The sequence below is a fragment of the Dermacentor albipictus genome, chromosome 5 (assembly GCF_038994185.2).
Source record: "Dermacentor albipictus isolate Rhodes 1998 colony chromosome 5, USDA_Dalb.pri_finalv2, whole genome shotgun sequence".
NCBI lineage: Eukaryota > Metazoa > Arthropoda > Arachnida > Ixodida > Ixodidae > Dermacentor > Dermacentor albipictus.
The window spans coordinates 129,804,111-129,817,486 of NC_091825.1; the positions used below are offsets into that span (position 1 = coordinate 129,804,111).

Sequence of the window (13,376 nt, forward strand, 5' to 3'; positions counted from 1 at the left end):
GGGAATGATAATCGAGGCGAGCGGGTCAAACATCCAATCGGTCCGCAAGCTGACGACAAAGATGGACAATGCAATATGACTCATACGCAGAGTGGCCAACCATCACCCCAGCCTCAAAGAAGACAATCTGCTGCATCTCATACACGCATTCGTCCTATGTCGCTTTACCTACGTCGCAGCAATGCACAAGTGGAAATAATCGGAGCGTGGCAAGCTCAATACACTCATCTGAAAGGCAGTGAAGCGGGCCTTTGGGTTCCCGATCACCACGTCGATGTATTGACTCCTCGAGCTCAGGGTGCACAATACGCTCGAAGAGATCGCTGAGGCTCAGGAACCAGTGCAGATGATATGGCTGACGACAACCAAGACCGGCCGTCACACTTTGCGCGAGCTCGGCTACTTCCCACCGAACACCCAGAATCTACCGGAGTTTATACCGTTTTTTTTGCGAGCTCCGTGACCTGATCCCGATCGCACCCATTCCGCAAAATGTACATATGGAACACATTCGAGGCAGCCGCCTAGCCCAGGCGACCGCATTCCTCAAACGCATAAACAAGAAAGCAGACGACGTCGCTTTCGTGGACGCCGCCGCCTACCGATGCAACCAAGCCTTCGCTGTGGTAGCAGTCTCGTTCTCGCAGCGCACCCTAAATGCTGCCACGGTACTCACACGCGACCTCGAGGTGGCGGAGCAAGTGGCCATAGCCCTGGCAATGCTCGACGACAAGCGAAAGACAATGTTCAGTGACTCGAGACCGGCCATCAAAGCGTTCAAGAGAGGAGTCATCTCCGACCAGGTGTTACGCATCCTCCGTGGCACTGATCCGAGCACCCTCAAACACCACATCGTCTTCTGGTTTCCCGTCTACCTGGGTCAGATCCCGGGCACCCCACCCAACCTCCATAAGACAGCCCGCAACGCTGCGTGCACGCTTACCGACCGCGCCATCACCCCCGGGCAACCACGTCTCGATGAGTTGGAGGTGAACAGGGGCGCCCCAGTAACGTACAATGATATCACCAAACACTTTTACTTGGGATGATGCCTCTTTCCACCTCCGCACCCCAAACTAAACAGGCCACAGGCATTAACACTACGTTTGTTACAAACACATACCTATCCTGACCCTGCCACCTCACACATCATCTACCCGGACGTCTACCCAATGATGTGTGCCCCTCGTGCGGGGTCACGGTGACACTCGCACACATGCTTTGGGAGTGCAGAAACGCTCCGCCCGACTCTACCTCCGACAAGTGTGCGAAGACCCTACGATGCCCGCTCCTACAAGACCAGCAATGGGCCGTCCAGCAGGCTCGCGCAGCGGCCGCCAAGTACTTCCTGTCGGTCACTGCGTGGGAGATGCCCACTGCGTGCTGACATGCGTCCTGCAGGACCTTTACTAAAGTTTGTCCAATCCAATCCTCCAACCCTGCCTAATGACTCTGGCTGCCACCCAAACTCTCCCATTGGAAAGAAATGCTACTCTATCACTGTTGGCCTACCATCACATTCACAAATGCTTATTCATTTTCATATTCAAGAAAACTACTCCATAGCTGATATTCGCACGCCATGCTATACATGTGAAGCACGGCAAAGCATGACCATTGACATTAATGTTGGCGTGGCGGGCCGTATAGATGCTTCGGCATGAATATATAGATGCTACATCATTAAAATGCCAAAGTTGCTCTGACTAGGTTTTATGGCCATGACTGATTTATTGTTCAGAATTTTGCTTATTGCAGCACTCAAAGAATAATCATAAAACTTTATTTTCACAATGTATGCCCCTTTATGTTTAATTATTCAAAATTGCAGACCAATATTAGGGAATGCAATCTGAACGTGTTATAATTTCACCAGTACCGGAGTTTGTAATTTTTACAAACCTAATATTTGACTGGACACTAATACCGATGGCTTCCTGTCAATCTCATTTCGTGCAGCGTCCAGGTGCGATGCCTGGAACGCCACTGGTGGCGCTCATGATGCTACTGTTTCAGAAGAACTTCAGTTTGTCCTAGCTGGTGTTTACTGCATATTATATTGACCGCACATAAAGACGAGGAAAGCAGAAGAAAACACAAGAACAACACGGGCGGTGTTGTTTTTGTGTTCTCTTCCACTGTCCTCGTCTTTATTTGCAGTCAATATGGTATGCTAGCGTTCTCAGACACTTCGTAGATGCTAAGGCGTTCCTTCTGCCCAGCACGAGTTGCCTTGAGTGCTTCTTCATGCCAACATGTCACACCCATGTATAGTTACAACACCGTTCAAGGAGTTGAAATGCAACACTAACCTCTATTGTGCCTTCTCCATTTTTTTTTGTCATATTTCTTCCCCATTTTCCTTTTGCTCAATGCTAAGCAGTCAAAAACCTTTTTGCCATTCTTCCAAGTAAGTTTAATTATGCTGAAAATGATACAGTGGAGTTCCACTGGTATAATCTATGGTTGAGGAATACAAGCATGTTTACTGCACTTAGAGCTTCTTTGTGTGCAATCATTGCAAAACAATGCTTTACTTTACAAAATAATGTTAAAAAAATATATACTATGGAGTTTTATGTGCCAAAACCACAATATGATTATGCGGCACGCCGTAGTGGGGAATTCTGGAAATTTGGACTATCTCAGTTCTTTAAGGTGCACCTAAATTTAAGTACATGGGTGTTTTTCACATTTCGCTCCTATCGAAATGCGGCCAGCATGGCCGGGATTCAATCCCGTGAACTCATGCTTTGCAACCCAACACCATGGCCACTAAGCAACCATCACGAGTTCCACAAGATAATGTTAACTAAGATGTTTATGTAATACCTTAACAAACATAATACATTAGTAGAACTTCGTTCATATGTTATAGAAAAAAAAACGCGAGAAAGAACATACTAACCGGGCAAACATACGATCTAAAATAACAAAAAAATTTGACACACTATTGTTGACATATACGTAATGCAATGTGTCGCACGGATCTTCGCAGCATGAGGCACCAATGTATGTTGAACTGGTGATGGTACGACAGCCGGACACGCATTTTTTGTTATTGTATTGCGTGGTGTTTTAAGAGGGTGATGAGAAACCGAAACGAAATTGAGCTGGCTAGTGGGTGACGCTGGATGCCACCAAAGCAAAACGTCATGTTTACATTGCACCGGCTGCAGCAGGGAATGGTGGCAAGTTTGGATAATCGCCTACTAAAAGCGTGCAGTGCGCTACCAATGGCACTACGCACCACGCTCTGTAAAACAGATAGGTAAAGATGCTTATCACAATAGGATTGGCGGTGATAGCTGTGAATGCAGCGTGCGATGACTCCAGGCGAAGATTTGCTGGTACCGAAATAAGAAACTGTGCATGTCGTCATTTTCACATGAGACGGGCGGCTATATACTATTCTTTATCGCGCATGCCTCGCACCTTTTCTTGTTCACATGGGATCTAGCGGGCAAAAAACGTAGGCAATCGCAGTCTGTAGCATGGAACGGCATCGTGTTTTGGTTGTCGCCTATTAATAGCATGCGCTACGCTTCTGACAGCACCATGTACTGTGATACAGATAGGCGAAGATGCTTATCACAGTAGGATTGGCAATGATAGCTGTGAATGCCGTGTGCGGTGACCCCGGAGAAGATTTGCTGGTACCGAAATGAGAAACTGAGTGTGCGCTGGCGTTTTCATGTGAGCCGGGCGGGCGAGTATTGCAGTGAAGCTGCCATGGTGGGCAGCCATATATTGTTCTCTATCGAGCGTGCCTCGCGCATTTTCTTGTTTACATGGGATCTAGCGGCCAGAAAATGTTTCATACCATCGCAGTTTGGCTATGGACTGAATGTTGGTGTGGAAAAACCATGTGTTCTGGGAATGTATGAACCAGTAAAATGTGAGCGTAACTCTAATAGGTAATTTTTTCTGCTCTCAATTGCGAACGTTGGCACAGGGAAAACGTATGTAACGGGAACATATCAACGAGGTTCTAATGTAAATGTACAAATGATGACAGATCAACCAACATGAATTAGGTTGTTAAAATAAAGAAAATAGCTTTGTTGTTAATGTTTTTCTGGATTTAAAGCACTGCCATGATGATTGGTATTCATTCCATTGTGGGTTCCTCATTTTGCTGTTTATTGCAGCAGTTGTTCTTGGCACAAGAAACATCCGTTCAAGAAATACACTTATATTTTCACTTTCCTGTGAAGTTTACTAAACCCTATCTATTACAATGTGCTGAAATCTCATTGTATCCTCAAAAGAAGTCCCCAGATCTGTGTATGTATTTGTGGTTAAAGAATCATGCAGAGTGAGGAGCTGTGTCAGCCTGCAACCTTGCACAATCATGTGCAGCTTGCTGCAATTCTGACCAAAACTTTCTCAATACTGTGGAATCGTGTGAAGCTGGAGGCACAGAGCTCAAGTATGCTGGCATATAAAACCACCACTGTCATTATGCCTTTGCCCATGCTTCTGTCAAAATATCTTTATTACAATAGCAATTGTACGGACATTCAAGAAGCATTTGCATAGCTGGTGATGCTGGTGGCACTGGTACCACTGGTGGCTTTGGCACCGTCGTGCTGCCATAGTGGTGTCACGCTGACAATTTTCGGCCCATTCGTGGACTCCATGTAGTAAGCTAGAATGCCTCCAGAGTCACGACAGATCCACAGTGCATTTGGATGCCAAAATGACAAAGCAAAGTGAACACACCGTCAAGCACTGCTTAATCAGCTCTGCAGCAGAGCCAGGGCAGCATTGTGCATTCCGCTGCTGGCATGAGTGTTGCATGCACAAACACTAAAATTCCTATTCTGCAGCTGCATGCATATTGTGGAACGGGCACTGAACTCCAAGCTACAAATGCCAATTGTTTTCTTTCGGTCTCATCTCGTGCCCCATTGAGGTGTTTGTCGTCATGCCAGCATTCTGAGATAATTGGTAGCTTCCACAGCTCTGTTTCTGCTGTACACCAGCAAGTGCCTCGCATGCTGCATCATGCCAACATGTTGCCCCTGTGTATGGTTAGAACATAGTCCAAGGAGCTTCAGCGCCATGCTAAACCTTGCTAACGCTTTTAATGCTTTGCCCTTTGGTCGAAACTGTGATTTTTTTTTTGCAATACTTACAAGATGCTTAAAGCCAGAAAACGTGTCATAAAATTCTGTTGGCAGCTTGCATCTGATGTCTAATCTCTTCCTATCCTGTGTTCTCTTGCGCACAGTGTACTGTACTTAACTAGAGGAAGCAATATAACAGGTATGCATGCACTGAGGAACCAAAAGCATGTTATGAGCTCTCAACAGCGTTAAATCCATTTTCTGTAAATAACCACTCTGAATACTGCCTTTGTAGCTTGCAACAGCCTTGAATAAAGAGTGGTCCGAGTGATTTCCTCACCTTTGACGTGCCATCGCCGCTCTGTAGCCATGGCTTGTCCTGGAAGCTAAAAAGCTGGGTAGAGGGGAACCCCGGGTTTCCAACCAAAGGGGGCATTGACCAAGACAGAGGGTCGCTTGGGTCATGCTTAGATTCCTTCTTTATCAGCAGCGCCAAATCTACAATCTGTGTAACAAAGCAGTAAACAAAGTCAGAAAAAGGAGTAGGGAGAAGGTAAAATTTATTAACAGAAGTAAGGCAGGCACTTAATGTTTCCTAAGGTGAGGTTAGTGGAAGGCAAGAAAAGTTGATCCCATGAACACTAACAAGTGTGGCCAGAAGAATGTGTCATAAAAGGCAATTTTCTGGAAACAAATCGGCATTGGCTCAAAGACATGTGCTGCTAAGAGGACAGACATGAATGGAAGACACATACAAGACACACTGACATCGTTAACTGCATTGTCATCAACACATCTTCCTCTTTGTGTGCTGGCTTCTAAGTTCACATACTACATATCGTGCTTGAGAAAGTGGACAGGAAGATTGTGCCTTGGTAGCTTATTGGTAAAGCAGTGTCTGCATAATGCAGAATATGCGGGTGTGTCTCCCACTTGTGGCAAGTTGTCTGCTTGTTCACTTTCATTTCCCTTTTCACCATTAATACAAAGACTTCTCTGCAACTTCAGACACTTTGAGCCTTCTATCTAGCCTCCTATGAGCGGTGCTGGCAGTGGCTATCAACTTGAGCCACTGGTTATATGCTCGCGTTCGTGATGCCATCGTGGTCAGCGTATCTTCATCATTCAAGCTTTACCATCGGACTCTCACCTCCGATTCTTGAGTACTACCTGCGCTCAAGCCAGGTTGTGTTTACAAGATCTGGGTACCTTGGCTGCGGAACACCGGATGGTGGTTGCCTCCATACGAACAGCGATTCAAAAGCAAGTTTGTGACAAGCGTTGATTTCTGGTCACTGGACAGCAATGTGTTCCCTCCTCATTCCTTCCCATGCTTACACGAAACTTTCACAGCCTTTCTCATCTTATTCAAGCATCGAGGCCTGCTCTTTCGTGCTACACATGGAGTTTGAGTACGACATTGCTGTGTCAAACTCCAGGATGGCAGCGTCATCACAGTGACTCGGATGGATGATCCAGGCTTTTCACACTCACAAAGAAGCTCAGAAGGCGTCAACTTCGTCAAAAAGTGTGCCAACTGGGACTTTGCATTCGTCAGAGGTTTACTTGAGCAGCTACTGCTACTGTACTGGTACTACTTGGTGCAGAGAAAGAGGCACATGTTTGCAATGATCAAGCAGCTAGGCAAGCCTGCGCTCTCCCAGACCCTTAGCATGCCCAATCTACACAATGAAAGTCTCCTCAAGTTCATCAAGAGAGTCAAAGAGCTGGTCGAGGTGCACCGCCGAAGGGTTGACGCTATTGCTAGCTTCCTACAAAATGCTTCGCATAACTTCAATTCCCACAGCACAAGGGATCTGTATAATTTTGTTTACCTTTCAATAAAACATTACAGACGAGACCCCTTATGCTTTCTCTGGCTTCAATGTCTGTTTGCATCTATGGTTGTAATTAACAAAATAAAAAGACCCTCAGTTCCCTTCCACATGTTACACAAAGGCTTCCAAGATGACATTATCATATGAACCTTGTCACTGAAGACTGGTGGGTTACTCTGCCAAGTTCCAACCAAGTGCCAGGGTACTTGCCAGTTCCTTTCAAAGCTGTACCACTACCGCAACTTCAAAAATTTTACAGCAAACAGCTGTCTCTGCCACATTTGGCACTGATCCTGTCTGCTTTTGGTCTGTATCTCAAAACATCTCACCCCTTGCCACGCCCTTCAGAAAAGCAAGGCACACGCCCTCTCCTTCTTTAGTGAGAGCACCTCCTTTCTTATTGACTGTACAGAAAGGCCCTTACCCTTGACAGTGTCATGGTGCAAGAGGGAGTCATATAGTAGCAATGAGGTGAGAGAAGTTAAACAATACCGGTAACTGTTTGCAGGTAATGATGTGTGATGTGATGAGAATCAGCATGATCGCAAAACGTCAGGACCATGGAAGCAATATTCAGCTGCTTTTAAAAGAGAAGTTATCCCAGCTGCCAAAAGCATCAGCAACTCTGCTGCAAGGCGACACAGTTGCTGTGGCTTCTATTAAGTTTGTGCTCAATGCTTTTCGGTGTCACCTGGCCGAATCTGTCAAGCAACTACCGTGCAAATTCAGCACGCAACTCGCTGTCATTCCAGGATGCATGATGTCACAGTTGCAACTGCTTGACATTTGTTTAAACAAGCCCTTCAAAGACTGTGTCGAGGGATGCCACATGCAGTGGATAAGGCTGGCAGAGCCTGCAGTGATAGCACTCAGACGGCTCAAGTGGGCATTTCCAGCTACACTCTGCAAATTAATTACAGACGTTTAGGCTAGCATTCCGAGGAGCTCATAATTCATATAATCGGAGATCAATCAGAGAGTAAATCAAGACAAAATACCTGTATACATATAGCCTGTTCACAGATATCTCTAGAGCACATGAACCTGCTAATGGAACAAGGCATGATATTCAAAGGCTTCATTATAACGTTGTAATGCCCAATTTGTGGCAATACATTGGTTAGTGCATATGAAAGTCAGTAAAATGTGTAGCGGGTAGCCTGTATGAGCATGAGGGTTATGTTTGTGCATGCGTTTCAATTAGAGGCCACAACTGCAAACATTTATTTAGTGGACGAGGATGACATCATGTGCGTCACAAAGAAAGAGCTTTTGAGAGGATGATGATGCCTGGTGCGAGAACAATGCTGCTGATACAGTAAATGAGTTCAGTGCCAGAGAAATTGCTAAAGTCTGCTGATTCCTTTTATATTATTCTACCTCAATGGCAGTGAGAGATAGAGGTTTCTTATGAAAGCAAGAAACATGAGACCACCAGGAGCTCAGTACATGCTACTAGATTTCAAAATCACTGTGTTGTAGGAAACGTGCTAGAAAGTGCGAAAAAACTTATGGCAAATGCAACGCACTTGTTATAATACACATTAAGCGAAGCTTTCTTCACTCACTTCAATTAAGCGCTATGTAAGGAAACACATGATGTGTGCAGTTGTATTTTATTTCCAACTGTGTAGATGCAAGAAGCTGTTCACTCATCACAAATGTTTTGACTCATTTGGCTTGGCGGTAACACGCAAGCAATAACACGCATCCTGCACCTTGCTTTGCCGCATAGCAAATATGCACCTCCTCGGCAACGTATTCGGCGCTCCTTGGTTTTCAATTCCTCTGTTGTGAGAACACACTATGGTTCCATCATGTAGGTAAAAACGCCACATACTGTTACCACATAAGTTTTTATATAGGCACTGAGCCTTCTACGCTATCCCACCAATGCGACCTATGTGACCCGTCACATACCAACACGCCTGTGTGACTGTGCAACTATGGAGCCCTCTACCATGTGACCTACGCGACTGTGGATTACGCAGCCTATGAGATCAGTCCACTTTTAATTACATTATCTCCAGCATTGGCCCAATTTACTCAGTGAGAAAATGAGCACCAAGCTGCCAATGCAAAACGTGGAGAAGTACGCAACAAAAGCTTATCATTAAGAAAAAGACAAATCACCTGAGCCACAGTTTCATAGGCCAAGTAACTGAAGATGTCCAAGACAGTTGGAGATAATTTCACATCGCTCTCAATGTCCTTCATTAGCCATTCTCGAAACCGTGCTGTCTTGTTTTTTCTGCCTGAAATGGTAGAAGTACAAGCATGAACGGAATTGTCTTATCACCATAACTTCTATTGTGGCACACACATTTAATAAGACAATATCAAACTTCAAGGGGTCACAAAAGAACCTCCATGCCACCATGTATTAGGAGGACAAGATTTGAAAAATGCAACCACCAAAACCAGTGCTGGTGTTGGTCTACAGAGCCGAAAAGCGGGAGTGCGAGCATGACTGGTGTGCAGGTCCCGTGAGATCGGCTCGAGTGATGGGGCCGACAAGCAAAGCAGAGCGGGACAGCAAGAGAAGCTCTCGCTCAGCACTGCAGATCAAGCAGCGGGCCATGTCCCGACGTCACCGGTCTTGCCCCTGCTGAACAGGGTTTCACCCTGGTTTACAACACTTGTAGGCTACCTGGCGGATCCTGCTGTGGCTGGGCTTTGCCCTGGCTCCTGACACTTCCGAGACAGGCTATGTTGTGGCGTTCGTTGCCATGCTGCCTTGTCAAGGCTGGGCTGCCCCCCAGCTCCTGTAGTTGCCAAGACAGGCTGACCTACGGCGTTCGTCGTTGTTCTTGACCTGCTGAGGCCAGGCTGCGCCCCGGCTCCCGTCACTGTCGTAGCGACTTGGAGCTGAGTTACGCGCCAGCCACCCCAACGCTGCGGCTCAAATCAACTATTACAATTGGAACTGTGAGTGATGCAGAACCTGAACTGAGATTAGTGACAATAGCACAAACTTGTTTAATGTACCATCTGTATTTAGTTTATGTGTCCAGTCCCATGTCTACCGTTCGTGTATAAATTCATTCCTCTCAGTCTTGGGTGATTTCTTAGTACCATCTGGCTGACCTGCGCCCACACATTTGCCAACACACCATCACACGCATCTGTTCACCTCTTACATTTTTCTCATTACTCATTTTTATCGCCTGTTGCCAAATCTTGCAGTCATGATCATTGTGCTCAATAGTATCAAGCAGAGAGCATTGTAACAACACTGAGAATAAAAATGGAGGGTTTTGTGACCTTCATTGCAGAGTGTGGCTGTCCATCACTTTATGACAGAGTAATGATTGCTGGGAAAAACCACAACCAACTATCAGACCTGTTATTGAAATGAAATTGATAGCTATGCTTGGTGAACTTTGTGCGTCAAAACTGTCAATCGTGCTATCATAAAAATAACTTAATTTTTTGGATGAAATGCGAATGCGGTGAGCATGCACGGCTGATTGTTTATAGTATGTGCAAGGTTTTTCGTTGATAAACAATGAATTGCCTATTTTTTGAACGCAACATATATGAAATTGATCTTAGGCAAAGCTCGAAACCGGCGGGGGGGGGGGGAGGCGGTAGTGGTCCGTGCCTTTTATGGTGGCACTGAGGTTCCGCTTCTGCACTTCTTTATGAATAGGTTTTCTGAAATGGCCCTAATGGGTCCCTCCTTATATTTTGGCATTGCAAAGAGACAAGCATAATGCATAGATTATGCAGTGATTATGTCTGCATAGTACTGACATCGACATGCAAAGTGACAAATCCTAAAAATTCAAACAAAAGCATGCTGATTTTCTTAAAAGAGCCACCTGGTATGCCAGTGTGATCATGTCATGTGCACTGAGATTTCACTCAATGTGTGCCAGGTGGTTCCTCTAAAAAATCATGTGGACTTTCATTTGAATTTTCAGCTTTTACTGCAGAGTAAATTGGCCTAAGTAGACTCCAGACATGACCTTAACTGCGTGATCTACACACCATGCTATCCTATTTCATATGTCGAAACCTGCAGTGCAGTAATAGCTATAAGCAGCATGAAGTACTTGAAGAGTCCTGTGAAGTGGAGAGTGCACAGAACCCCTTCTTGCAATGCACTACACAGCAAGAAACAAAGACAGAAGGAAGGGCGTGGGAGTCCCAGAGGGAGGGGCTGTGACAAGAGAGGAGACAATGGGCCCGTGGTTCAGACAGGGAAGAAAGCCGCCATCATGCCATTTGTGATGGTTGTGAAGCCATTCAATAAATAAAGAATGCAGAAGGTTTTATTTGTTTTCAATACTGGCACTCTTAATTGGGAGCACTACAGGTCAGCAACACAAAAGTGGTATAAGGTGTCGAAAAGTTACAAGTGAGCTCGTAAAGAGACATTTCCAAGCAAGGAACATCATAAACAAAAAAGTTCAACAGTTTTTGAACATGCATGCTGTGCACAAAAAGAAACTAAACACATCTGTCGGCACATGATTGCAAATTGCAACCAGTTAAAAAGTGGTAAATGTGCTCCTGAACAGCTTTCCAAGCAAAGAATATTGCTACAAGCCACTTATCCTACGGGCAAAGAAGACATATTGTTTTGTTTACGAATGCTAGCACATATCCACTAAGATGTTGCATAGCCCACTAGAAAGAGGACAAGCTGTGCCCCAGCCTGCCATCTTTGTTGTCGTGGTGCCACTCGCTGCCAATGTCTGAATGTTGTAGATAAACCATTTTTCACATCTCCCTATAACATCTTTGGTGAAGGTGTGGGGTGTACCTGAAGGACACCACGGAACTTCGCAGCGGACATCTTATGGGCCATACAGCCAAGTTGACTGAGAGGCCCACTGACTCAGCCTCGGCTGCCACAACATTGGTTGTCCTGGCCCAACTCCGAGACCCTGGTACCTCCTCCGGTACTGACGCCATGGACGTCGAATACTGGTTAACCAAATACGAGCGAGCCAGCAGGAACAACTGGGGGGACACACCCATCAAGGGAATGGCCCATGTTTGGTTCCAAACACACGAAGAGGTACTGATTAGTTGGGACATCTGCAAGCAAAAACTGCAGGAGCTCTTCGGGAAGCCATTCGAGGGCCAGCGAGAGCCAAGAAGAAACTTTCGTGATGGGCCCAAACATCAATTGAACCATATGTTGTGTACATTCAGGATGTGTTAGCTCTGTGTCAGCAGGTTGGCGACAAAAGGCCTGAAGCTGACAAAGTCAGCCACATAATTAAAGGCATTGCCAATGATGCCTTTAATTTACTAGTATATAAGGACTGCTCCACCGCCGACGGCATCATAAAAGAGTGCCGACGCTTTGAAGAAGCGAAGAACAGTCGTGTCACGCAACAATTCGAGCGGCTCCCTAACACCGCTGCTACCTCAAACCCTCAACTTGTGAGGATATCCCGCCACCTGGTACTGAAGGCTTGCTATGTCTTATTGTGCAGCATGACATTGAGGCCGCGTTTTTATCTGTTCCCCAGGCTTATTCTTACGATAGATCCCACCTGGCAGTATCGCTGATCCAAGCCGTCGTACGTCAAGAGCTGGCGCATGCAGACATTCATCCACTCTGCATCCTGCGGTCAGCAATTTCTTTCGACCTCCCCGCCCATAATCTACCTATCCCACATACTGCGATCAGGCAATATGCTTCAACTGCAATGGGATAGGCCATATTTACTGCCATTGCCACTTTTACTGGCTGCGGTCACCTCGTCCTGCGTACACTTACTGACTAGAGGACAGTCGGTCCTCTTTGTTTCATGCTCGTGATGACCCACTACACCCTTATGTTCCTGCCCCAACTCCATGCTACGACCGCTCGCCATCCCCCCTGAACCGGCATTGTTGCTCTCTGCTGCCCCATCGCTTGCTGCCGCCATACTTTCGTCGTCCACCTTCGGAAAACTGACCGAAGCGGCTCCCAGAGGTGATGCTACATTGGCCAACTGACTTGGACATCCTCTGTTGATCCTGGCTACCCGACAAAACCTTTTGGATGCAGAAGTGGACGGCGTGCCCGTCTCAGCGCTCCTAGACATTGGGGCACAACTATCTGTCTTGATTGCTCGCCTTTCTTGTCGTCTTCGCAAGGTCCTTATGCCTGCCACGTTGCCTGTTGTTCGCGTTGCCGATGGCGGTAATCCTTGCATCCCATCGTTTGCATGTGTCCTGCGCGTGTGAGCTTCACTGGCCGCCAGACCTTAGTTCTATTCACCGTTCTACACCAGTGTCTCCATGACATCATCCTTGGCCATGACTTCCTGCGCACACATTCTGCCCTCATTGACTGCTCATCTGGCCTTCTACAATTGGAACTACCTTCTGTACCCGCCATCAACAATGAGTCGCTGCCAGTTTATGAGTCAAGTTTGTTCATCTGCAAGCAGCTACCTTGATGTATGTCATGACTACCTCAGTGCCCCCTGTTTGTGACAGTGACTGTGTGATTTCGCAC

The 13,376-nt window shown here is 46.2% G+C and overlaps 1 protein-coding gene across 13 annotated transcripts in view; it reads right to left on the bottom strand.

Annotated features, from left to right (window-relative positions):
• The window catches only part of LOC135906374 (transcription initiation protein SPT3 homolog), a 585,543-nt gene that overhangs the window by 14,284 nt on the left and 557,883 nt on the right, over positions 1–13,376 (bottom strand). For all 13 annotated transcript variants that reach the window (XM_070538893.1, XM_065437734.2, XM_065437736.2 and 10 more), the window contains 2 exons: positions 9,044–9,165; positions 5,413–5,577 (listed from right to left, as the gene is read on the bottom strand). In XM_070538893.1, the coding sequence (XP_070394994.1) occupies positions 5,413–5,577; positions 9,044–9,165 (287 nt within the window). The remainder of the gene's footprint in view (positions 1–5,412; positions 5,578–9,043; positions 9,166–13,376) is intronic.